This window comes from Channa argus, chromosome 6 (genome assembly GCF_033026475.1).
Source record: "Channa argus isolate prfri chromosome 6, Channa argus male v1.0, whole genome shotgun sequence".
NCBI lineage: Eukaryota > Metazoa > Chordata > Actinopteri > Anabantiformes > Channidae > Channa > Channa argus.
The window spans coordinates 7,019,052-7,044,455 of NC_090202.1; the positions used below are offsets into that span (position 1 = coordinate 7,019,052).

General features: G+C 40.7%; 1 protein-coding gene across 3 annotated transcripts in view; it reads left to right on the plus strand.

Annotated features, from left to right (window-relative positions):
- LOC137129384 (roundabout homolog 2-like) overlaps positions 1–25,404 on the plus strand; it is a 47,364-nt gene that overhangs the window by 2,150 nt on the left and 19,810 nt on the right. For all 3 annotated transcript variants that reach the window (XM_067508460.1, XM_067508458.1, XM_067508459.1), the window contains exons 2-7: positions 7,082–7,408; positions 17,252–17,409; positions 18,386–18,506; positions 18,586–18,724; positions 21,115–21,242; positions 23,791–23,915. In XM_067508460.1, the coding sequence (XP_067364561.1) occupies positions 7,082–7,408; positions 17,252–17,409; positions 18,386–18,506; positions 18,586–18,724; positions 21,115–21,242; positions 23,791–23,915 (998 nt within the window). The remainder of the gene's footprint in view (positions 1–7,081; positions 7,409–17,251; positions 17,410–18,385; positions 18,507–18,585; positions 18,725–21,114; positions 21,243–23,790; positions 23,916–25,404) is intronic.

The following is a 25,404-nucleotide window of genomic DNA, read 5'->3' on the forward strand; positions in this document are numbered from 1 at the left end:
TAAGCTCCATGGCCTCTGCGACTCCTCTCACCACTCGCTTTGCTTCATTTTATAAACTGCTGCCACCTCCCTTTGTTAGAGGTACTATTCAACACCCACACCATCTGCCCACATCCATTAATCTGGAGTATTTCCTCTAATTCCAATCTTTATTATACTGCACATTCTCATAGGGTGTTTCTATTCATTAAAAAAAAACCTTCAAACAGGTTTCATGACCTCTGTGTTGAGACAAATAGCTCATCTGTAGAATGTTCTAATATTAACAAAAAGAAGAAATTTGAGTTATAGTGGGATATGTTTTGTTTGTGTTGGATTATCTAACCAATAAATTCCTCTTTGTTGGTGTTGAGTCGCACGGTGGGGGTGGGGGTGGTGGTGGGGTGGTGGCGGTGTTTTCTTTTGTGTGAATGTGAAGGAAAAACAACGGCAATCACCTTCAAAAACTGCGATCAATTTAACACAGCAGGTCCTTCTCACACAAACACACAAAAGAAATCTCAATTAATACGCCATCAGTGGAGACCCTAATACATCTCTTTGAAATTTCACTTATTCAGACTTAACTGTGGAACTAATCGATGCTAAACCGGCCTTAGCTGGTGATTTGTGTCCTCTCTGTTCCGCCCGCTCATTACTTAGTGACAAATATTGCTGAAGGCCGACTAAGGCCTCTCACAGTTCCTCCATGAAACAGCAGTGGACGATGAAACCAAAGCCGGTTTGTCTAATGTGTCACATGCCTGAGTCATGTAGCCGGATGTTGATGATGTCACACTTCTGGTACAGTCGCCCATGACATCATTTAGAAAGTAGATGACGGGCGAGGAAGGCGGTTGCCAAACAATGGCTCCAAAAGCCCAAGAGTGACGCGAGAAGAAAATCAGACCTGACTCCTCTGCTTTGAAATGTAGTTAAATGTGTCACGCTATCACCCTCCTGCAGGGATTACTTGGCAATATCACAAGAACTCTGTGAATGTTTTTGGCCTTTTAAGTATGTAAATGAATTGAAATTAAAAGAGACACAAGTAAATCTCAGCAGACAGCAGAGAGCCTCACAGACAAGCTGCCAGCCTGCTGCTCGTGTTGGGCTTGAACTTGCATGTAAAGTTAGTCTTTGAGCTTTCTGCCTAGCAGGTAGATAGTTGTGTTTCTCTGCAGATATCAAGCTGTGAGCTCAGACAGCTCCATGTGTTTCACCGTGAGCCTGGCCGTCGCTAAAAGGAACAGAGATCGGAAAGCAAAGCAGGACGTCCCCTTTGTGGCTTTCTGTTGTTTTCGCACATTAGCGTGACAGCGGTACACTTCTGCCTCCAGGGAGGATGTGGGGTTAATATTTGTAAATATTAATTAATGAAAGCAGCCCCCGTTATGTAATGGCACAGCTAGGAGCCAAGAAATGCCAAACGTAGCCCGAATCGCCGGGGTTCTCAAGACGTGATTGCGATCAGCCCCCTCGGGTTTTACCCGGCTAACTCAGCGTGTTAGATGAGGTAGAAATGTAGGGGACGCCACGAGCGAACATGTGGGCATGTGTCAGAGATTGCAATTAAGACCAATGCGATTGCTTGTCTATCAGAGCTGTGTGAGGCATTAATTTGCTTTTATGTGACTGTGCACTTGCTTTCTTTGGATTCTTTCACATACGTTTAGATTAAATGGAGAAATACACATATCAAATGTAATTATGACAATAACTTCCTCGCACACATGATCAGCTCATGGTGACGTATGTGTGTAGCTCTAATTGTATAAAAAAGAGAACAAAGAATCCCACACACTCCCCGTCACTCACTTTATCAAAGTAGTTGTGGGTTTTTAGACTTTATATCGTGTTCCGCCTCATTGTTTAGTTCACAGCTGTTTTGGTTTACTCTCACTGCCGTCACAGCGGTTTTCTCACAAATGGGTGTCGTCAGTGACGAACGCTTCAAAAAACCCGAGGTACCTTAAATGTCCAGCACCAAGCAGCAGACAGACAGAGTCTGTCAGAAACTTGCTGGTGAAAATAGTGGAGCATTTGGCATTAAAGCAACAGCTATTTCCCTACGAAGTGTGGCGGAAAAAAAATAACAACGATAAAAGAGAGTAATTATTGGGGATACATTAATCAGGCGGACACAAACATGACCCCAAGTGAATGCTAATGTTGCTGGATCAGTAACATAAGCCATTGTTTGCTAACAGGTTCACCACATGACGATATCTCAAAGTTAATTTGTTCCTGCTGCCTGTAAAACAGAACAAATCAAAACAATATATATATATATATATATATATATATATATATATATACATTCATTGCATTCTTGTTAATCAAAATGGATTTTGAACAATCCTAACACAGATATTAACAGATGAAGTTTTTCTTAAGGCCTTAATCCAAACCAACATGTAGGATCCATGGGAAAAAGCAGAACGAGCACCAAAGAAGCCTCATTTTAAAAGATTCCGCATGACTATGTCCAAATGAGTGGAGCTGTCCATTGTATTCACTGTATGTTTCTCTAAAAAGCACCTTACACCTTGAAACACTCCTCTGGTTGCCTTGAGAGTGCACTACGGAGTGATAACCTCACATCAGGCTGACACACTCTCATCAACAAAGCCCCCTCTGCACTGGACCACGGCTCAGGGCGGGCTGCCATTATGTCGACTTTCTTTTGGCCCTCACACTGAAGGGCTGTGATAATCAGAGAACCTGAGATCTGTTCAGATGTATTATATTGAGTCGACCTCTTGTTCAGCACAAAAATGTTTGTAACTAACGTTGCTGTGCAAGGCTCTCGAATCAATACACACATTCGCCTGGACATTTTACTGCCTGTGTTTTTTCAAAGAAACCTTGGCAGTGCTGAGATGTTTCGGCTGATATCAAGAGCACTGTGGTATTTGTTTAAACACACGTAGCTCTGTTTGTTCATAGTTAAGCACCAGCTTTAGATGCTGCTGAGAAGCCACTTGAAGCAGTCAGATGTGACTCCAATCTGTTGTCCTGTCTCTGTTGTCTCTGTTGTTGTGCGCTTATGCAATTTGTTCGACAAACCTGCTACACGAGTAGCCAATGTCCTTCCCCACTTGTTCATCTCTTGTATATTTACAAGTCATTTCACACAACAATGCTCCAGAGTAATATTTTTCACACAAACTAAGTCACACTCTGAATTCCCACTAGCACTTATATGTCTGCAGAGCCACTGCTGGCTCTAATGGACCGTGTTTATGATCAGTCTAAAAACTTACCTTCACAGACGTCCTCTATCTTTGCCCGTGTTATTCTAGTTTTTTCATGTCACATACGTGGCTGATAGAGTTTCGAGTTTTGCTGATACGTGCTTTCAACTACTGCATCAGAGTCTCTGTGTCACAAAGCAAAACATTTCAGTGTAAATATGTTTTCCTCACAAAGAAAATATGTTGCTGTCAGGCTCAAGGTGACGTAGACTTTTCACTAATTGCACACTTGTCACTTTCGCCACCTGAATGTGTTTGCTATTCCCCCCCCTTTTTTTTTTTTCCTGACAGCTATTTTCTCTGTTATGCATCAGCATGGTGCCACATTGATTGTGTTGCATGATAACTACGGGTGTAATAAGCATCCATTAACCCTCATTAATAATCCCCAGTGAAAACACGTGTTTCTTATGCACTTTGAATTCTCAGCTGGACTGTGTCCATTTGTAGCTTTTAAATATGATTACTTTTAATTTCCGAACGTCTCTCACACTCATCAAATAAAATATATGCACAAGAACATTTTACGGTGACATTAAGGCTTTTCACACCAACATTAAGCAACAAAGAGTTCACAGTATGTGCTGACGCACCGAATACCGGGGCTGCTCATAAACACAGGAAAGAGAACATGATAAAACAGAGCCTTGAATGCAGCTTCTATAGAGAAAGAAAACTTATAATACCAATTGTTAATGGTTAATGGCTTTCATAACGACAAAGTAATGGCTTTATTTATTATGTAATTTGTCGGAGCCCTAAACATTGCGTTCTATTTGCATTTTCCTCCGTGGATTTAGGGAACGTAATGAAGAAGCTGGTTAGGGGAAACAACAACTATAAGAAACAAGCAATAAATAAATGAATTTGTCTAAAGAGCCACAGAACCTACAAATGATTATCCTTCTATATTGGTTTGTAAAGCTGTATTTATTCAGAAAGTCAAGTGCGGTATTTAAAAAAAGTGAGGAAGTGCTGCAAGTATCTTTTCTAATATTGTGTGCGAGGTGATATCTGAGGCCTTACAAGCACCATGTGTGATATGGGAAGCTAAATATTGAATAACAAATTCTGCATAAATAAAATACAGTCAGACAATCTGGACGTCAGGTTTTTTTTTAACAGACAATCAGCTTTGTAAGGAGCATTCAAAAATCTGTTCACAAGCTGTGACAACATCTTAGCAATATGTTAAATTGCTTTGGGGGAAGGTTGGTCAGTTAAACAGTAAAGTCAGCATCCTGTATGTAACATAGGGGTTGTAAAAACAAATGGCAGCTAATAATACAGAAATGTCGAAAAACAACAAGCAAACACGGGTACTTTACATCAGCCATGGAAATGAAATATTCTAATAAGAAGAAATATAATGGGGAGGATAATTTTGTTATTGCACTTTAATCCTTATGAGATTATGGAACAGTTCCTGAGTCCCTCATGACGTAATCTAGGATTTGATCTGTTGTTGTTTTTAGTACTCAGCAGTGTTGGGAAAGTTACTAGATAATGGAACAATATCTAAATTACTATTTACTCCTTTAAAATGCAATATAATGTAACTATTCTAATAGTTAAAATTACAGCTACAACTGCTTGTAACTGTTCAGTTTTTTTTTTTTTGCTTGCCACCATTTTGGTGCAATCGGCGGATGCCATTTTGGTGCCCGCTGCTGAATCACGTGCTGAATGGTGCCATGTGTGCCAATCACACCAGCAGGAGGGCGCTCTTTCAGCAATTGCTTCTTTGAGTCAAACGAAAAATGACAAATGATGTATACAGGCATTTGGGTTGGAGGAGATATTGATTGATTGATTTGGACTGGCAGGTGATGGAAAGTCGAACAAGAAAAGCCATCAAACACAACCCAATGAAATATTAGCACATACTGCCAACTGCATGGAGCCTAGCTATTCAGTGAAACACATGCTTTTAAGCTGTTCTACCTTGATGGTGTTGACTTAGATTTGTCCCAAAGGCTTTCTGACCTGCATTGTCCAGAAATGCTGCACACCAGACGAGATGTTGCTGCACAGTGAACAGAATGAGTGTTATTTTCTACATATAGCCTTTTTACCAAATAAACCACCAACATTTTGCCTTTTAAATGTACATGAATTATGTTTTTTCTCAATAACTATAACTGATTACGTTTACATTTATGTTTTTATTCAATTGTAACGAGTTACTTGCCCTCTGTCACCTCAATTTTGAGCACTTTGTTTCCTGGTCTGTGTCTCGCAAGTCTCCCGTGTGAATGAAAATGCAATGAAAAAACACTGGACTGCTTCTATTGAGAGGACAGCTCTCTCTCCCTAGTATTTGTTTTTGGGATAAAATCCCATTATGATTGCAGAGGAAAGGATCTTGCTGTGATGTAACTGTAACACATGAGCTGGGATTTGAAATTGCCGGTGAATCCTTTGGGCGTTTCAAAGCATGGTTCCCCAACACATCAATATATCACTATGCTGTGGAGACACTTCTTCAGAATCCAAATGATTTTTCCTGTGGACAGAAAGATTGTATCAATGAAAGATTGTAGGACTCTTCACTGACACACAATACAGATGTGATAAGATGTAATCTAAAAGGAAGTACAGGGTATCTGAATGGATAATGTGACATTTTTGTGGCACAAAAGGATTTATTCTCTTTTTGTAAACACTGCGTGGTTTTGCCCGGACACACTGGAGGTGCTGGGACACATTTTAATGTCTCGATTAATATTCAACCACATCGCTCACTAATGTTTTGAGCTGTCCTGGACTGCGACCTCGGGGTGTTAGCTGAGAGCACTCGGATTGCTCTTATGATGTTTACTTCAGGTTTAGGCCATGATGGTGAACTGCTGGCCCTGCATGGATCAAACCAGTTCATGAAAATACGTAAATCAGCTTACAGCTGAAAAGTGAGGGTTTATCCCGATGCCTCAGATTTAAGTATAATGTAACGGCAACATGTGGGCCAACATGTGTGTCATTAGGTTACTCCTGACTGCTCCACTCCAATGATAATGCAGTCTAGATTATGTCCTGAAATTAATGCTTCAGACAGACAATCAGTGGCACAGTGACCAGTTCATTTTCTTTTTCTTTTTTTTTATTTTATTTTTGAGAGTGAGGGAGAGACCATCTGTTCCTCAGAAACAAACTAAAAGCCAAATTTTGAATTATTCATTTTTTTTTCTTTTTTTGTGAGACATTGTTAGAGCTATTTGGTTTTGCTCTAAAAGCTTACCTCTCGTCTTCAAGCAGTGGGCCTTTCCCCCACAGCTAGGGGAAGATAGCAAAGGATCCCCAGAGAGAGGGATATGGGAGTTATCTACGGTATATCTCTCTCTGCCTCACTCGTTCTCTCAACCCTCATTCTCTCCCCTTCAAGGCATTTGTTCGTCCGTCCTATTCTCAGCTTTCCACCAGCTGTCATCTCTTCCTCTGCAACGACTCTGATTGACACATAGATCAGTTATTACCATATCACATGGATGACTGCATTCTGTTTACAGGTGATGTCCCCTGTGAAAATAATCAGCTATATGTACTTAGCAGAAAGCAACACGGGGCTTCTGTGGTTTGCTGTTTCCTTGAATATAGAGATCCCAAGTTGTTACCGCTGATGTCTTTACCTTGAATTCAGAGTCTACCTTCAAAGAAAGATTACATATGATTTTGTGTTTCACTACACACTGTCTGTGTCTCTGTCTAGCATCCGTAAAGTAAGACAATCTTGTCTTTCAAATGGCTTTGTTGCTGTCTGCACTGTTACAAAGAGATTATATGTTTTCATCAATGGTAGTTGGTCTGCTGCTGCATGGATAACATCTGTCCTTATCTCCACTTTACAGGGTCCAGGCCACGGTTTGAAGACAGTGCACCTAGGATTGTGGAGGACCCCTCGGATCTAATTGTCTCCAAGGGGGAGCCTGCCACCCTCAACTGCAAGGCGGAAGGCCGACCCCCTCCCGGCATAGAGTGGTATAAGGATGGTGAGCGTGTAGAGACGGACAAAGATGACCCCCGTTCCCACCGCATGCTCTTGCCCAGCGGCTCGCTCTTCTTCCTTCGCATTGTACACGGACGGCGGAGCAAACCCGATGAAGGCATCTACACCTGTGTGGCCCGCAACTACCTAGGAGAGGCCATTAGTCGAAATGCTTCACTCGAAGTTGCCAGTGAGGCTCTATGTTATTGATCATTGTCCTACTACGCTGTGTGTGTGTGTTTGTATGTGTGTGTGTGTGTGTACGGGCTATACATAAGCTTCACAGTTGTGTCCCAGATCTTTTTGCAGCTGTCTGGCAGCTTTATGGAAGTCCACTAGAGAGTTGGCTGTTCTTAAAAATAATGATGTAAAACAACCAGACTACAGGAGGCAACCTCACAAAAGATGCTGGTGTCGGAGGAGATAAATTAAGCTTTAAGTAATGGCCTGTGGATTTGCTTCTAATTTTAGGCTACTGTGACAGTAAATGAATGGATTCTGTCCTTTGTTCTTTGTTTTCTTACATTAAGTCTTTAATTGTGGCTGAAGTGTCAGCAGTGAACAAAACAGGCAGTTAACCAATTAGTTGACATAGCAAATCACAGTATGCACAGTGTAATTTATGTAACTATTGACTATAGAGGTAACATAAATATATGAGAATGATATCATATGTCTAATGAAGATTTTATGCGATGACTTAGTTGGTACAAACTAGTTGCAAAGAAGTTGAGGCATTGTGTAAAATTGGAATGTTGTGATTTTTTAATTATGAATTTTTTTAAAAGATGACATGTAATGTCAAAACTTATTTAGATATATTTTTTTTTATTTTTTATTACAGGTTCAAGCAACAGGTTCTGAAAACATTTGAACAGGAAAAACAAAAAGCTGGAAAAGTTGTATAGTGCATGGAAAAATAAACAGGCAACAGATCAGAATTATGATTGATGCAGAAAGGGCACTTTCAAAGTGCTCTGAGAAATAAGGATGGGCAATGTCCAACACTCTGTGTGAGACTGTGTGAGCAAACTCTGCAAGTTGAACAGCTAAAAAATTATTTAATCATTTACAGGTTAGGGATCTCGTAATATCATTACAAGATTCAGAGAAACCAAAAAAAGCTTTGTAAACAAGAGACAAGGTAAAATCACCAGGCTCTCAGGCAGCACTGCATTAAAAACAGACATTCAGGAAAACCTCTGAAAACTATTACTAGTGAACACAGTTTGTCTGCATCCACAAATGAAAGTCAAAGAAAGAAAAACATATAACCATGTTAAACCATATGCTGCACATAGCACAGCAACAACGTTTAGATACCGTACTGGACACTTGCCACAAGTATTTTTGCACATGCTGTACAGAAATGACTGATTCGGTCATGTTGGGTTCCAGACCTTATTTTATCTTACAGAATTTAGATTCCAATTATTCTGTGACATGGAGATTTTAAATTTAGAATTTTGTTTTTATTATTTACTGTATTTTTATCTATTATTTAAAATAGAAGTAGACTGATATTGTATTGCACCATTTTGCAGTTCAAGCACAAACCGAGGTGTAGGAATCCGTATCAGGAGATGGAGCTCTGATTTATCTCACCCCCAGCTCCATGCTGCAGAGATTTGTGAAACGCTGACACTGACTGACTGACAAGAACAACAATAACCAGTAAAGCAGTGTGAGTGTCCTACAACTTCCAAAACACTTCAGTTTAGCAGGAAAAAGATCCTCAAACACTTGTCTTTGTGCCATAATTGATCCATTGTGTAAAGATACAACAGCTCCAGGAATTCCCGGAGGACTACTCCCATGTGTTTGTCCAGACTCAGTCACAAGTGAGTTGAATTCTGTTAAACTGAAGTGTTTTGAAAAGCCGTGGGAGGTTTGTGCTTCTCTCTTGAGTCGGTAGTTGCAAATATCGCTATTCAGGAAATTGTTGTTAAATATTTTCATGGAGTAATGGAGGCTTATAAATGCCAAACAGTTGCTATTAGATTACTTCAACCTGCTTGACTCTTAGGACCATGCCACTGATTGCACATTAAGACACAGTATTATTTGCTATAGTTACGTTTTCCTATCAATATTGAGATGTTATTCTCAACTTGTTTACATTTTCTATCTCAAGAAATGAAAAAAAAAATCAATTCAACCATTGTACAAGCGTTATATAAACAATTACCTCCATGCAACCAGCTATTATTATTTTCAGACTGAGGTATTAGTATTTGTACTTCTAAGCGATCATAGTATTTCTTCCACTGCAGCCATATTGAATGTTTATTACAGACCTGTGGATATGTTCTCTGTGGAAACCAGATTTTCATCACACTTCCTGAGAGTCACCTCTTTGTGTTTCCCAACAAAAAGACTGTGTGTGTGAGCATGCATGTAAAGCTGTGTTTTCTTTCTATAGATGTAGTATCTCCAGCAGAGGAGTACAAGCGTTCTCACATCTTGGTGAGAAAGCAGTGAAGTAAAACGCTCTCACCAGGAGCTATGTCTTTTATGTTCCCTCGTCGGTCCAGGATCCATGCCATTGTTTTCCTTGCCTCCTCATTGCAGCCCTGGACTCAACTGCATCTCTCTGTGGCATGAGGAAATAGATTAGTATTTGGGTTGATTAAGGGAAGAAGCATAACAGATTAGGAAGGACAAACGCACACACACACACACACACACACACACACACACACATAACAGCTATTTAAGCACGGTCTTATCTTCCACCATATTGAGGTTTTTTCCACTGGAGGAGTGTGTGGGTAAGTGCTAATGGCTGGTTGACCTCCTCTGTAGCGTGTGTCCAAAAATAGTGACAGCCTCCCCCCATCTATACTATATTGAGATCCATAAGCAGCAGCAACAAATGCAAATATCCATGCTGGGAGAAGATATGAACCCTCCACTGTCATATTGCCTCTTTTAGGGTTGATAATGAAATTTAGTTTTGTGTGCAGCTGAAGATCACAGTGTAGTCATATCGGATGATTCAGGCATTGATTGAATAACAGTATTAATAAGTGTCTGTTTTGTTCTAATCTCACTGCCTCTGGCTAGCAAGGGCATATGCTAAGATAGCGTGGTGGTGGTCTTAGACTCTTCCCCCCCCCACCCCCCCCCCCACCCCCCCCCCCCACCCCCCCACCCCCACCCCCACCCCCACCCCCCCCCCCCCCCACCCCCACCCCCCACCCCTCTCTGTGTGAGGTTGTGCTGACTGTGGGGTAAATGGTGACCCAATTAGCTCTGGCAGTGAGGTGGTGGAAGGGGAGTATGCAGTGTTAACTAGAGGCCAGTTTTAAGCTGGTGGTCTTCCTGAATTGTGTGTGTGTGTGTGGTGGCTATGTGCAGGGCAGGAGTCCGAGGGACAACAAGTGGGAGGAGGAAGAGCTCTAAATTCCCACTGAGCAGTAATTAATACTGATGCATCTGTTCGACAGTTAATGCAGCTCTGAGTAGGGGAGCAGGCACTAACCTGGTTTCAACCACATTAATTACACATTAATTGCCAGTGAAGGATGCATAATGTATTGTGCTGCATGACTACGACTTTTTCTCTGCAGAGTCCTTATTTCACTCACTCTAACCACTTTATTCCTGGCCCAATGACACTGGCATGGTTTCTTTTCCTTTGACTGAACTGGCATCTGTGAGAATTAGCCGGACCTGCTTCTGTGGAGGTACATGTTTTTATGACGATCCCTATGGCCCATGAGGTGCATTACAGTACACTTGGGGCATTACGGCCTCAGCTCACGGAGCTAATCGGGGATGGACTGGGATTAAAAATCATCCCTGGACTTCTGCCCAGAAAGGTCTAGCACATAGACACTGATCAGCCCTTCAATAAATGTACCTGCTGTACCACTCTCTAATTAGCACCACTCCAGTTGTCCAGAGAAAATGTTTTACTTTATTGTACCGGCTTTGACTCCCATTTGTTTAATTTGTGGCCACATCTTCAATAGCAGACGCAAATGAGTTATTACCTTATCACATTGAAGGTTTGACAGATTGTGTCCACCTGTAGCAGATGCCATCTGTGAAAGGGAAAAAGCAGAAGCGGCTCTCGGAATTCACACAAGGTTTGGGGCTAAAAATAAGGTGGATATTGCTTTGTAGAAATATAACTCAAAGAGGTTAGTGTCAAAACTTAATTTTTAAAATGGATTTAGAACTGACATATATATATATATATGTATGTATATACTGTATATATATAGAGAGAGATAGTTTGTGTGTATTTTGATGGTTGCTCGCTTATAGTGGAGCTTGGTGGTTTGCTCAGAAATGCCAGCAGCAGCCATTATTCTTTCTCTTTTTCTTCCCTTTTTACTGTACGCCGCCAGTGACCAGCTGACTTGCCTGGCTGTTGAACAACCAGAATAATGAGGCTGTGGGAGTGAAGTGAAATCCATATCCATTCTGAGGTTTTGAGCTTTAAAAGAAAAGAAAAAGAAGGCGGTGGAGGGGTCGGTGGGGAGGGACAGTAGTAACAACGATTTAACAATCATGAACATGAACGTCCATCCCTCTCGACGAGGAGATACTTACAGGGTGGGGAACGATTAGAAAAAAAGTAGGACAAATAAAGAAGAAAACTTGCTTAAAAGCCTTTAGAGACAGATGTTCTTCTTACTCCTGATTGGGGGATTATGAACAAATCAAAGTTTTAGTTGCAGCTGTTCTGTGTTCTCTTGTCCAAGAAGACAGATATAAATCAACCTTAATGAATATATTTTACACTTTAGTGTGTCTGTTTCTGGGAACATTGTCAGAGCATAAATTTTCTGCCGCTATCCAAATCACCACTGCTGTGGTTTTATATGACTTCTGTGAATCTTTACTAATATTGTGATTTTTTTTCATATACTGTAGCCTTTGTTTGTACTGTAATTGAAACATTATCACATTTTGTGGAAAGTGGAGGGATTTAAGACCAAGGCTTTTTCATAAAGACTGTTTGCCCTAGAGTCTCCTCTCAGCCTCCATCAACACAATCAGACAATGGGTGGATTAAAGCACCCCATCACTTCTTTGTAGCCTCCATTTGCTGTGACAGGGCAGTATCATGACAATAGGATTAGACTACCTCCCTAATGGGTTTACTGCTCTCCAAAATAAAAGAACAGTAGAAGCCGAGCACTGAGTCGTGTCAGGCTGTCAGAAACGTGCACTTCCACTGTCCTTTAACCTCTGTCCACCTTCCTTTAACCTGTCATCTGTGGAAACACACAAGCCAGTAGCTGTTCACACAGCTACTGTCCAGCCCACGCTGTTCGCTCGGTCTGCTTCCCAAACTCACTGTCACCTTGTCTTTTGCATAAAAGCTTCTTTTTTCTGTCTTGTCTGTCAAAGCCACCTATCATTTTCCTTTCAACGTGTTGAGTATGTAAATTGTCAATGAACTTTCACATTCCACATCGTTCTGTGGCTGCTTGACTTTCCGTTTAGCCACAATCAATTAACAACAAAAAGGACTGTCGACAATATTGGTTAATCAGCCATAGATGTGCAAAGTGTGAATGCCATACAAAGCAATTCCTAGTGAATAATCCACTCTCCTCCCTCTGTTCATTTTGCCAAAAACACTAACAGATGGCCCTTTCTGCAGGCCTACAGCTCCTCGTTGCTAAACACTATATTATAGAGATAAATGTCACTTAACATCCAGTGATGAATATTCTGGGGGAGATTAACTCCCCTAATCTGTATGTCCCTGAAATATTAAAGTTATGAAAATGAATGGGTGCTTTCGGAGTGGCACCCACAGCAAAAATGATAAGTCCACTGGAAGTCATTTAGCTGTGCTGTTCCTTTATTTAAGCTCCCAGAAAGTGCCCAGGGAAATATCAGGATTTGTGTGACGAGGCAGGGTCAAACCTCAGCTGCCCTCAGCTAACCACACTCCGTGGCTGAACCCAGTGTGGACGGACGGAAGAGAGAGTGCAGGGCCCAGTTTAGGAGATTATTAGCCAGTGCCAGTCATATTACGTCCGAGAAGTTAAGTTAGTGACTGTAGCCCCCTCGGGGAGGAGGGGCGTTCGTCTCTGTGTTTCTGAGGAGATTCTGTGCTGGAATCATCATCAAACACAAACATCCATGGGAAACTCTGTTTGGCATGGCAGGCTTTAAAGTCGGAGCAAGGAAGGATCACATTAACTTGAACGCAGCTTCAAAGAAAAATTTGGAGCTCGTGTTGCACAGTGTTTGGGGGTAGTGATGTCAGGAATATATTCTGCTCTCTGGCATGTGTTTCAACATTCAAATGTCCCACTTTCTGTTAGTCTGTGCTCGGGGACTGTTCAGATGCTAAAGGTGTGTGTGTGTGCGTGCGTGTGTGTTCAGGGATTAGCTCTTTGCCCATAACTTTTTCACTTCAGTCACCATGGCGGTGAAACAAAGGTCTCTGTGCGCCCATCCAACCAGGCCTTGCAGACGGAGCTCTAAAAATAATGCGGTGCATTCAATTAGCCCTTCAGCTCTGCAAAGCATTAGAAACAGGCAGCCGAGTGAACACCCTCGTGGTTATTTGGTGAACAGACCTTTGGGAGGAGAGTGAGTGCCTTTACTGGTTGCACTCCTCCTGTGTCTTTGCTAAGGCTCCTTCAAAAGCTCCTTAATTGTCCCGCTTTGTGGGGATCTTTGTGGCCACTCCGTATAGATGCCTACTAGCTCCCCACAGATCTCTGGTCAGCTGCCCGGTTTCACATAATCACCTGCTTTGATACATATTACAGTGTTTGGCAATGAGCAACAATTAAAATATCACCAAGGTTTATTGAGAATGTAATAATATCCGTGCTAGAAGCTCTGACTATATAGCGGTTTTGTAAAGAGTCTCCACTGCCTACATGTCACGGCACTGAAAAAAGGGTAGTGCGTGACTGAGCAACTCATATACCATGGAGAGTTTGGCACGACTCCACTTCAGATCAGAGGGAAATCGGCTGCTGCCTTACTAAGATTTGGAATATTCAGATCTATTTGTCCAAGACAATTATATCTGTCAAATACGAGCGAGGATGGTTTTCCATCTTTAAGTAGCTGTAATGAAGAGATTTCAGATAAGAGTTTAATCAAGCACAGTGGGTCTGAATATTGATTAAGGGCCACGGCTGCCATGTTAGCACAGACCTGGTGGGCAATTAATGGCACATACATTTAGTTGTGCTCACAGTAATTGGCTTAGAACTTTGCTTAGTTGATTTAAGGTGGAATACAGTAATCTCAATAAATCCTAATGAATGCAGACTAACTGAGACTACACCCATTGGTTGTTCACCGGCTACTGCTGTTAGCCTGTCACATTCTCTTTTCTAGTAGTTTACAATAATAATGTTTGAAAATCTCAGAACTTTTCTTTGTGGTGTTTCCTCTAATACAGTGGTAGAAATAAACAGTACCAGTAACAAGAATCTTAGATTTTCCTGGAGATTTGGTACATTAGACACATTAAACAACATGGAGGAATAAGCTTTTCTGTTAGATCACCTACATTTTATCTCCAAAACTATAGAAACATGTGACTTACAGGTGTTTCTTCTTTGTTGTCCCCTGTGACATAATAAGTAGTATAAATAGTATAAATAATGATTAAAAACTGACAAATCAAATCAGAGAAAACAATCAAAGGCTTTTTACAAACACTCAATTTGGAATGGCCAGAGAAAGAAGGAAACCACTAGTGCACTGAGCAATATGAGGTTGGCAAAAGAAAACAGCCACAGCTGAGGACAGACACATTGTGAGAGCTGTGAAGAAAACCCCCCAAACACTCAGTAGCGTCAATAACAACCTCAAAACAGAGCCGAAGTGAAGGCATCACAATCCAACATTTGAAGAAAATACTATGAGCAAAACCAAAGGCCAAAGGCCAAATCACAAAGCCAGGTTGGAGTTGAGCCACAAAGTTTCTGGAACAGAGTTTCAAAGATTAAAAAAGACCAGGATCAAGCTCTACCAAAGATATAGAAAAGCCAAAGTTTGGAGGAAGAAAAGATGATCCAAACCACACAAGATCGTCTATGAAGCACAGCGGAGGAGGTGCCATAGTTTATGGCTGCATGGCTGCTTCTGGAACAGGCACACTGATCTTTATTGATGACATAAATCACGATGGTACAGTAGCAGTAGAATGAACTCATCCAATTCATGTTGCTCAGTCAGAAAATACAGAAACATTATTTTTCAAGAATGTACTGGGAAATGCATCAAATCTAATGTGGAGGAGCTTCATCATGCAGCAGGACAATGATTCAAAATACACTGTCACACTGTCGACAGACCTTATCCAGAATAACTTTCATCTCACCCGCCGAAGATGAGATTAAAAAAACACTCACCCACCACCACAAAATAAACAGTAAACTGTGGGGGGAAAAGCATTTTGACAGAAGAAAGCAAAAATTTGCTGATGCCAGTGAGTTGCAGGCTTTATAAACGTATTTAATTTACTTTAAATCTAAATATTAGGTGATTCAGTACAAAAGGTGCTATCTATTGTTTAATATATGCAGATATATACCAGGAAATGTTCATCTCATATTTATCATTTCACCTTAAACGCAAATGTCTACAGCAAAAACAAATAAACTGGCCTTGCTGCTCCAATATTTTTGGCCGGGAGTGTAGCTACAAGTTATTACTAACTCTGTATGACTGAAACTAATTATGTCCAGTTGACTTTTTACTGTCACATGCTGAACTCTGCAAGGAGCAAAAGTGTCTTACAAATCCTCAGTTGGCTGAGTGTGAAAAAGTGTCTTAAATTTGCACTCAGTAGTTGCGTCCATGTGTCAAAGGACTGAACCTGAAAAAAGCATTAAGTATGTCAGAGCCTGCTCCCACCAAAATCACAAAATAACTACATTAGAGTAATCAATAACATGCCTCTTTGCCTCTGGAAGTATAAAGGCAGAGTGCAATAATTTATTTTGAGAATTTTTGCTTTGGGACAACTACAAAAAAAGGAACCACCCTTCATACTTGGTTGACTTAACCATGACTTGATTATGGTTTCTAATAATAATGTAATGAAATAATCACTTTTTCGGGCTGCGGTATTTGCTGAAGAAGGGTAAGAACGCTTAATGCAAATGTCTGTTTCCATGGGTTATAGATTGATATAAAAACTGAAAAACTTTCAGATGATCTTTTTATCTATAACAGATTGCTAAAATATTCATGACAGTGTAAAAGGAGACTGTATTGATTGATTATTTTGAAATATTACCCTATGGCTGAGAAATAAGCCTGAAGGCTGTAGCTACAGGATGTGGTTTTGTGTGTGTGTGTGTGTGTGTGTGTGTGTCTGTCACCCTCTGAGTATGAGTTTTCATTGTACAGGAGGTCTGATGAAAGGGCTCAAGTTCACAGTTCACATTGAGGCTTTCATCTGTCAATCACAGCAATTGATTAGAAGATAAAAAAGTCTCCTTGCCAACCTTCTCCTCCAGTCGTCATCTGCAGGGTGGTGGGCTGCAAACCTTAGGGTTGAGACGAGGACAGGATGGGGGCTGCAGATTTGTAAGATAGCGATTGGAATCGGAGACAATTCTTTCATTAATACAGAGGCCATTTTTTGTTTCTCCCTCACACATGGGCTAAATTATGAATGTGCTGTTATTTGTTTACTCCATGTCGGACTGAGAGATGTGCATTATTCATCTGCTCTGACAGCAGAGACAGCAGAGCAGGACACAGGCATGGGAAAGCATTAAAACACAGCACAGTCTAACGAGGATGTTGCCAGGGATTTGAGCAGTCATGCACACGCAAACACAATAATGGACTTTCTTTCAATAAGCTTGTTTTCATCCAACCCTCAGCAAGAAGATGGCTCACTCAGGGAAACAGCTCTGAATGATTTCCAAGACAAATTGGTGTGTCTTTTCTGTTCTGGTCATGTGTCTGTGCTGCTGCTCATCGATCTGTGTCTGATTTGCACTCTTTGTTTTAAGGACATCAGAGAGGCAGGGCTTCGGAAGCTAATTAGATTTCTTTGTGTTTTCTTCTTTCTTAGTACTGAGGGATGATTTCCGGCAGGCCCCGAGCGACGTGGTGGTGGCTGCTGGCGAGCCTGCCGTGTTAGAGTGCGTGCCTCCACGTGGTCACCCCGAGCCCACTGTGTCATGGAAACGCAACAACGTTCGAGTCAGCACCAAGGACGAACGTGTCACCGTGAGTTCGAGACCCACATCGAGAAAGGACTGGCAGACATGTATTGTTGTTCACTAAACATTCATCTTTTCATTGGACAATCAAAAGCATAAAATGTAAATTTTTTATACTTGTGGATACATAACCAAACAATAGCAAAAATTAATTTTTAAATTTAAAGTACTAATCTCAAGCATCAGTGCAAAGACTCCATTGAGTTCCATCATTTAACAATCCAGCCAAAATCTATTATACAAGCAGCACAGATCTCCATTTTCAGTGACAATACTTTTAACAGACTATAATTTTGTGCGGGGCCGTATCTGATTCTGATCTCACTTTTGTTCCCATCTATCATGTATAAATTAACAGCTGGGAACATTCTCTGGTGATTTTTTATTTTTTTTTGACAGATTTATGAAAATGTGTAAAAATAACAAGCTGAAGATGATGGAAATTTTTTTTTATAGCAGTACAGAAGCAGTACTGGAAAAAATAGTCTTTACTAACTACAACAAACACTAACTAACTAACTCAGTGTTGGATTTCATTGCTGTAGTTGGTTCTAAGTGAAGCTACTTTGGACCATTATCATACAGATCTGTAACCGTCATATTTTGAAATGTCATCAGATGATAAGTTTGTATGTAAACTCTTAATTGTTCAAAGTAACCATGACTAAACTTTATTTACTTCAAAATTCTACTGAATATATTAAAATTATAAAATTTTCTAAAAAAGGAAAATAATGAAATACACAAGAAATATGTTGATACTTGATTACATGTACTTTTTTGCATTCTACAACTGTACTGAATCTCACAGTGACTCACATGGTGCTTTGAAAAGGGATTATTATTTATGACAGTCCAACTGTATCCAAATGTGGATTATTTTTTTCAATAAAAGCTGTGGTGATTAGTTGTATGTATCTGTCGTCTTCACTCAGGGCACCCTGAAGGCTAATCACTCGAGCTGTCACTATGCTGTTTTTCAGATGCGTGGGGGAAAACTGATGATCTCTCACACTAGGAAAAGCGATGCTGGCATGTATGTGTGTGTGGGCACAAATATGGTTGGCGAGAGGGACAGCGATCCTGCAGAGCTGGTGGTGTATGGTGAGCTCCTGAATAGATCTATGCTCAGCATATGAGGCGACAACGCTAGACATATTTGAGCACCTCTGTCTCTCTGCAGAACGACCCGTGTTGGTACGGAGGCCCGTGAACCAGGTGGTCATGGAGGACGAGACTGTTGACTTCCTGTGTGAGGTCCACGGAGATCCTGCTCCCACTGTGCGATGGCGCAGAGACGAAGGGGAGCTTCCCCGTGGGAGGTGAGAGTGCAACGTGAGCACAGGCCAACGGGGGGTCACCCTGATGATGCACGCACAGCCTTTTATGAGACTGAATGATACAGCTGTACCAGAGACAAGTCTGTCATGACTGGTCCTTCTGTCGGTCTGCAAATGTAAATCGATACATTTAATTGAGACCAAACTTGATTTATTAGTTAGCAGAATCCTTCCATGACCATTTTTATGCTTTTTTTCCTCCAAACTGAATTTATATTCAGCTAAGCCTATTAAATAATTACAAAGAGTGGCGGCCAAATGACATGTAGGTGTAAACTATATGTTAATCTCAAAGTTTACGTAAGAGCATCTGTTAAACATCTGTTACATCTGTTCTATGATGTGTTTTAAATTATTGCAGGCAACCGTCAAACACACAGTTCTCCCCTGATACATGAATGAAGGAATATTGTTAATGATTTGTTCAACAGAGCTATACTGTATTAATTCAGTATAACTAAATTACATACTCATCTGCCACTTTATTAGGTACCCCTTGCTAGTACAAGTGTGGACCCCTGTTTGCCTCCAGAACTGCCTTAATTCTAAATGGTACAGATTTAACAAGGTGCTGGAAACATTTCTCAGAGATTTTAGGGCCCAAGTGTTATAAGAGAATTGAGACTCATTCGCTTAGATTAGATTCAACTTTATTGTCATTACACATGTACAAGTACTAGGCAAAGAAATCTAGTTTAGTATCTAACCAGAAGAGCAATCAGCAGTGCAAAATATACAGTGTCTACACTATGTACATGCACTATTATGGATATAATGTACATGTGGAAGTACTACGGACTAATATATAGATGGAATTACAATGGACATAATATTATACAGATGGGAGTACTGTGGACATGATGTACAGATGAACGTGTGTTATTAGATGTTAAGTCTCAGGAGAAGCTATAAACACTTATTTACAAGTCAGTATGTGCAAATTGTACCATTAGTGTAATGGACATTTAGAATAATGCATAACAGAAAAGACTACAGTCGACAGCGTAGTGTATAAGCTAATGCATAATATTCAGTACTTGAATAAATGAAATGAATGACGACTTGGATCAGTGTATGAGATGGATACAGTTCATTGTTTGTGTGTGCAAGAGAGACGAGGAGGGGAGATGAATCTGTAGGGAAGTGAGGGGTCAGCGGGGGGCAGAGATCAGTAACGCAACAGCTGTGTGAAGGAAGCTGTTTTTGAGTCTGGTGGTTTTAGTTCAGTGCCTCCCAGAGGGCAGCAGGTTAAACAGTCTTTGCGAAGGATGAGAGGATTCCTTGAGAATGCTGCAAACTCAGCGCAGGCAGGCCTTTCCTCTGGATGTCCTCAACTGGGTGGAAGTGGAGCCCCCTTTGATGCATTGGGCAGTTTTCACCACTCGCTGCATTGCCTTGCGCTCAGCGATAGTGCAGTTTACCATGCCAGACCGTAATACTGCTGGTGAGGATGCTCTCTAATGCACAGCGGTAGAAGGTCATCAGGATGGCTGAAGCACTTTACAACAATGGGTGTGAGTGCCACAGGCAGAGACTCGATGAGAACTTTAGCATCTTTTACTTTTGAATCACGAGCTCAAAAAACAATGAGGCAATTAGGGAAACTGTTCAAAGGTAAGAAAAATCTGCTTACCAGCACTTCTAATGCTGAATAATTAATGTATTTAATCTTGTTAGTTTAATCCGTGCAAAGACTACGCTGTAAAACAACCTTGGCAATGTTCTTTATGTTCGACATTAGGTAAAATGTACATATGGGTTTTTACTTAATTACTTATCAATTAAAAGTAAATTAAGGTATCTACTAAATAATTCTGGGCCTTACTCGTTTGCTCAACACTTGTTTTTAGTTAGTATGAGAATGAAACTTGCAGGTATATTAGATTGTATGGGATTTTGAAAAGTTAATTTTGACAATCTTGGCTGCAGAAACCTTGTCTAAGGATGTAAGATTGAGAATTGCTAGTGTGCCTATATATCAGACAGCGATAGGAAGCCTTATATATACCATAATTGCACAGTAGGTGCTGTCTTGCTGGTGACCTTCTGAGAAGAGGTATTTGTGACATGCAAGTTGCTGTTTGTCATGTTTGGAAGGAGCTAAATTATACTATCTTGCACGTTCATCTGCAAAATAAAAAAAAAAAACCCACTAAAAAACATCTAAAGCACAAGAGATAAGGCAGAGGGTTTCATTCGTTCCAAGAAAAATCCTTGCAACAGGTTGTTTGATAAGAAAAGACAAGACATCTTGTGTCCCACTGACAGATTTCCCTCACTAAATTAATATGGTCTTTTTTGTTTGTTTGTTTGTTTTGCTCTGATTCTCTGTTACAGTTTTTATTTTCTCTCTTTTTTCATTCTCTCTCAAGGTTTGAAATCCGCAACGGCAACAACCTCCGTTTGTTCCGTGTGAAGGAGCAGGATGAAGGGACATATACCTGCACGTCTGAGAACAGTGTGGGCAAGACTGAGGCTTCAGCCATGTTGCAGGTCCATGGTAAGAAACGCATTATTCATACTGTATATGAGTCCGCAACAGCATCTCAAGGTAGCATATTGTCACTTTACAGCAGCATCATACAAAGCCCCTTCCCATTTCCTGTCTGTGTTTTCATATCAGTGTTTTTGTGAGTCCCTGTCCGGCAGTGGTGCCAGGAGCTTATGCTAAACCGTATGGATTACAGCATTTGACAGATGTTTGGTGGATGTGTGCTTTAACTCACTGCCAGAGAGCCGTCCCAGTATTAATAAGACATGACTCTCTGCCTCTGTCTTCCGGTCTCTTTATCTCCCTCCTCTCTCTGCCTCGCTTTCTGTGCCCTTTTTCTCTCACTGTGCCGTGCGCCTTCTTTCAAATAGTCTCCGACGACTTCATCCACTAATGCTTTTATCAGTGTAAATGAAATCTGAACCAACCAAGCAGTTTTCCATTCACTCAGCTTAATTTTTTTTCTTTTTTTTTTTCCTTTTTTTCCTTTTTATCACCAGTTTTGTAGCTCAGAGTTACATCCATGTCATTATTTTTCCATTTCTCTCCATTATGTTTCAAACCCTTGTCATCGTGCCAGTCGGACCATTCTGTAAGTTCCCATTCCTTCTAATTGTCAAATTCATTTATTTATTGTTTTTTAAATCAACACAATCAATACCTAATGGTGTAAACGTGACATCTTTCCTGTGACTGCAGTCAGGCATTAAGTAAGCCTCTGATATAGTGACTTAATGTAGATTAAGGCCTCCTATCTGACACACATCTGCTGTCACTGTGTAAATCCTTCTTTCATTTGCTGCTACCTTATTTCACATGCAACTGTACGGAGTTTGATTACAGCTCAGTGGAAATCTTGGTCTTAATTTCTAAATAAGAGTATTGTTTGACCTCAGGTTAAAATCTAGCCTAATACTGGAAATACTTTATATTTTATGGAAAAACACCCATCAGACATAACACATTATGAACACCTTTGCACTTTAATGGAATTCAAAGCAGTGGGTCTGCAATGAATTATACTTTTACAATGTTAAAATTTCTCAGTTTTCAGATTGAAACTGTCAGAAAGATGTTAACCAAAACATTAGAACCTCCTCTTCTTCTCTTCTAATGCATTCCATTACGAACACATTACCCACTTTGACTTCAATAATAAACCATAGGAAAAAAAATAGGAAAATATGAAAAATGAGAGACAGACAACTATTCACACCAACGGGCAATTGAGAGCCACCGATTCACCCAACACGCATGTCTTTGGACTGTGGCAGAAAATCAGAGTACCCAGAGTCCTGCCATCAAGGCTGAAATTACTAAATATTTTATAAAAAGATGAAATTTTTAAGTTTAAATATTTGATTTGTTGTGTTTGTACTACTTATAAGCAGAATTACGTTTTAAATGACTTGCAGATTGTTGTGTTTCGTTTTATTTTATGCAAATTTAAATAATATTTTCTTAAAATGGGGTTTCTATAGAATGAATGTAGTGCTTTTATTATTATTATTTGTGGTAGCAGTAGTACTAGCAGTAGTAGCAGTAGTGGAATAAGTAACGCAATGTAGTCGTATAGCGTAAAAGCCTTAATGCATTGTGATGTGATGTGATGTAGTGTATTGGCTTGGGATGACACAGCAACAATAAAGGATCTATCTTTATCTACAATGAACTGTCTAAAATTGCAACCTACGTAAGGACGAGCCGATGCTACAAGGCACTAGGTGTAGAGACTACAGTAACACATCAGATTATCTGAAAGAAATTAGAGCATCTCCACGGAAGCAAATTCACAAAACCATCATCAAAACATGCACTCGCTGAGAACATTAAGACACGACACAGATGAGTCAGTTTTGCTTGTGCATTGAGCCAAAAGTGTGTTCGCGTGTGTGCATGTGCATATGCACTGAGCAGAGATTTGTAGAGAGGATGAGTCCAACCTGGGCAAGGTCCTCATCTGATGGGAAGTGTGAGCCAATTATTCATACGGAAGGTAGAAGCCAGTGGTCAGTGTAAGTCTGCAGCGGATGTGATGATGTGGATAATGCAATGATCTGACCCAAGCTGGAAATTGGCAGCTCTGCCCAGACCTTTCCCAAAATAACTGGATAAATGTCATCAGCGCTGCTTCGCGCTGCCATGATTTGTTTTTTTCCAGAGGATACAGAGGTGATGTCTGCCATTAAAGATGAGAGGGTGGTGAGAGTGTAGTAATAGATCAAAAAGCTCCGAAGGTTAAAGAGATGACTCTTAAAGCTTGCTTATTACGAGCACTGGCGAGTGTTTTGGTGATACGCTGTTGATCAGGGTTAAAAGCAGTGCTGCTATCTGTAACAGTTAGAGGTGCTTCATATTTCATATCATTTTATTCTTTTCATCCATTAAATATTATAATGACATATTGTTCTTTCCATTTAATACATTTATCTGGCAGCTAATTTAACTTTTTACTAGTTACTGAAAGGAAAGTAATACTTCTTCCATCTCAACTTAACAAGTTTTCCGCCAGTAGTAAGAATTTTAATGGATGGTCACGCTTCTTTTCTTCCTCTAGTTCCACCTCAGATTGCTTCGAAGCCTAGGGACCAGATTGCCACCCAGGGGAAGAGCCTCACCTTTCAGTGCGGCACCACAGGAAACCCTCCACCTGCCATCTTCTGGCAGAAAGAGGGCAGCCAGGTAAGAGGCTGGAGCGTAGAAGAACACATCATCTAATGGATAATATTGCAACGTTGGTAAAATTCCAAAGTATAAATCACCAGATTAGTGCAGATGAATACATTTAAAAAGGCTAAAATAATTTCAATGAGTATCACAGCGTCTTTGTTTTAAAGGAGAGAGTGACTCACCACAACACGAGCAGCTTTTGTCTGATTTAATCAGTCTTCTTCTGACAGGTTTTTTTTTTTTTTTTTTATTATTTATGGGATTGCCCACACTCTTCAAAACACGTTTTTCTATGGAAAACAGAAGAGAAGCGAACAAGGGGGTTCAGCACATTTGCATTTGGCTCAGAGAGATGAGTAGAGACAAAGTGTTGGAAGCGAATTGCAGTAACGTGTTGGCGAGAATTTGTCTCTTCTGTTTGCGATCGCAGTGTAAGAGAATAGTGGTGAGGAGGGGTAGAGGGGTAAACAAGAAGAAGAAAACGAGAGATGGGTGGCAGGAAGTACACCAGGTGTGGAAGCTGTATCTTCAGGCCAAATCCACAGAGGGGGAAAACACTGTCCTCTTTCCACATTGTACCCAACTATAAATACCCTGTTGCTCAACAGCAGCTGGGATCACTGACTTGGAGGAGCAGCTTCAGATGTTTTCAAATGCTCGTCAGAGAGTAAACAGGAAGTTCGGCCAGAGATTTTGTGAATAAGCTTCAGTCTGCAGAATGGTTGGGGACACGGCTTGGCTGTTTTGGAGAGCTTTTTTGCTGTATTTGGGGGATTATGTGTAACCTTATAACCTTGGTCCCTCCAAGTCTAAGCCTCTTAGATGAATGAAATGGATGGCTGAATGGATTGATGTGCAGCCCTCCCCTCCCCCCCTTGCTTACATCTATCTCACTTAAGAAGAAAAAAACACGGGGCAGCTTTAAAATATCTGTTAGTGGCAGTCATCCCCAAAAACACAGAAGCAGCCCAGCTCTTCCAGTTCTTTGCTGTATGGCAATGTCGGCGTGCCGGTCCCACCTGCACCACTTTGAGGTCCAGATCGAAATAACTCAACAGCTGTTGTTTCGGCTTTTGAGTAGATCAGTGTGTGAATGTAGTACACACTCCAATTCCATAAAGGACACTATAAGAAAAAAGGCACTTTTGTGTTGCAGCCCTCTGGAAACGTTTTAGAAACTGAGGAGACATATTGCTTTAGTTTTGAAAGCAAGCTGCTTGTATTTTTCACTTCATAATGCTCCAAATGTGGTCAATGAATGAAAGGTCTGGACTGCAGACCGCTCAGTTTAGCACCCGGACTCTTTTACTCTGGAGCCATGCCGTAATATGTGCAGTGTTGTTTGCCCATATTCCATAATTTCCAAAATAATTATTCCACTTCACCTAAGTCCATTTCAAATGAGCTCATGCTCAAAGCAGCAGTATTGATTTTGTTGATATATAATTGTTTCCTCACATGGCAGAGGTTTAACGTATATTTGAGGATACACCAGCAAACT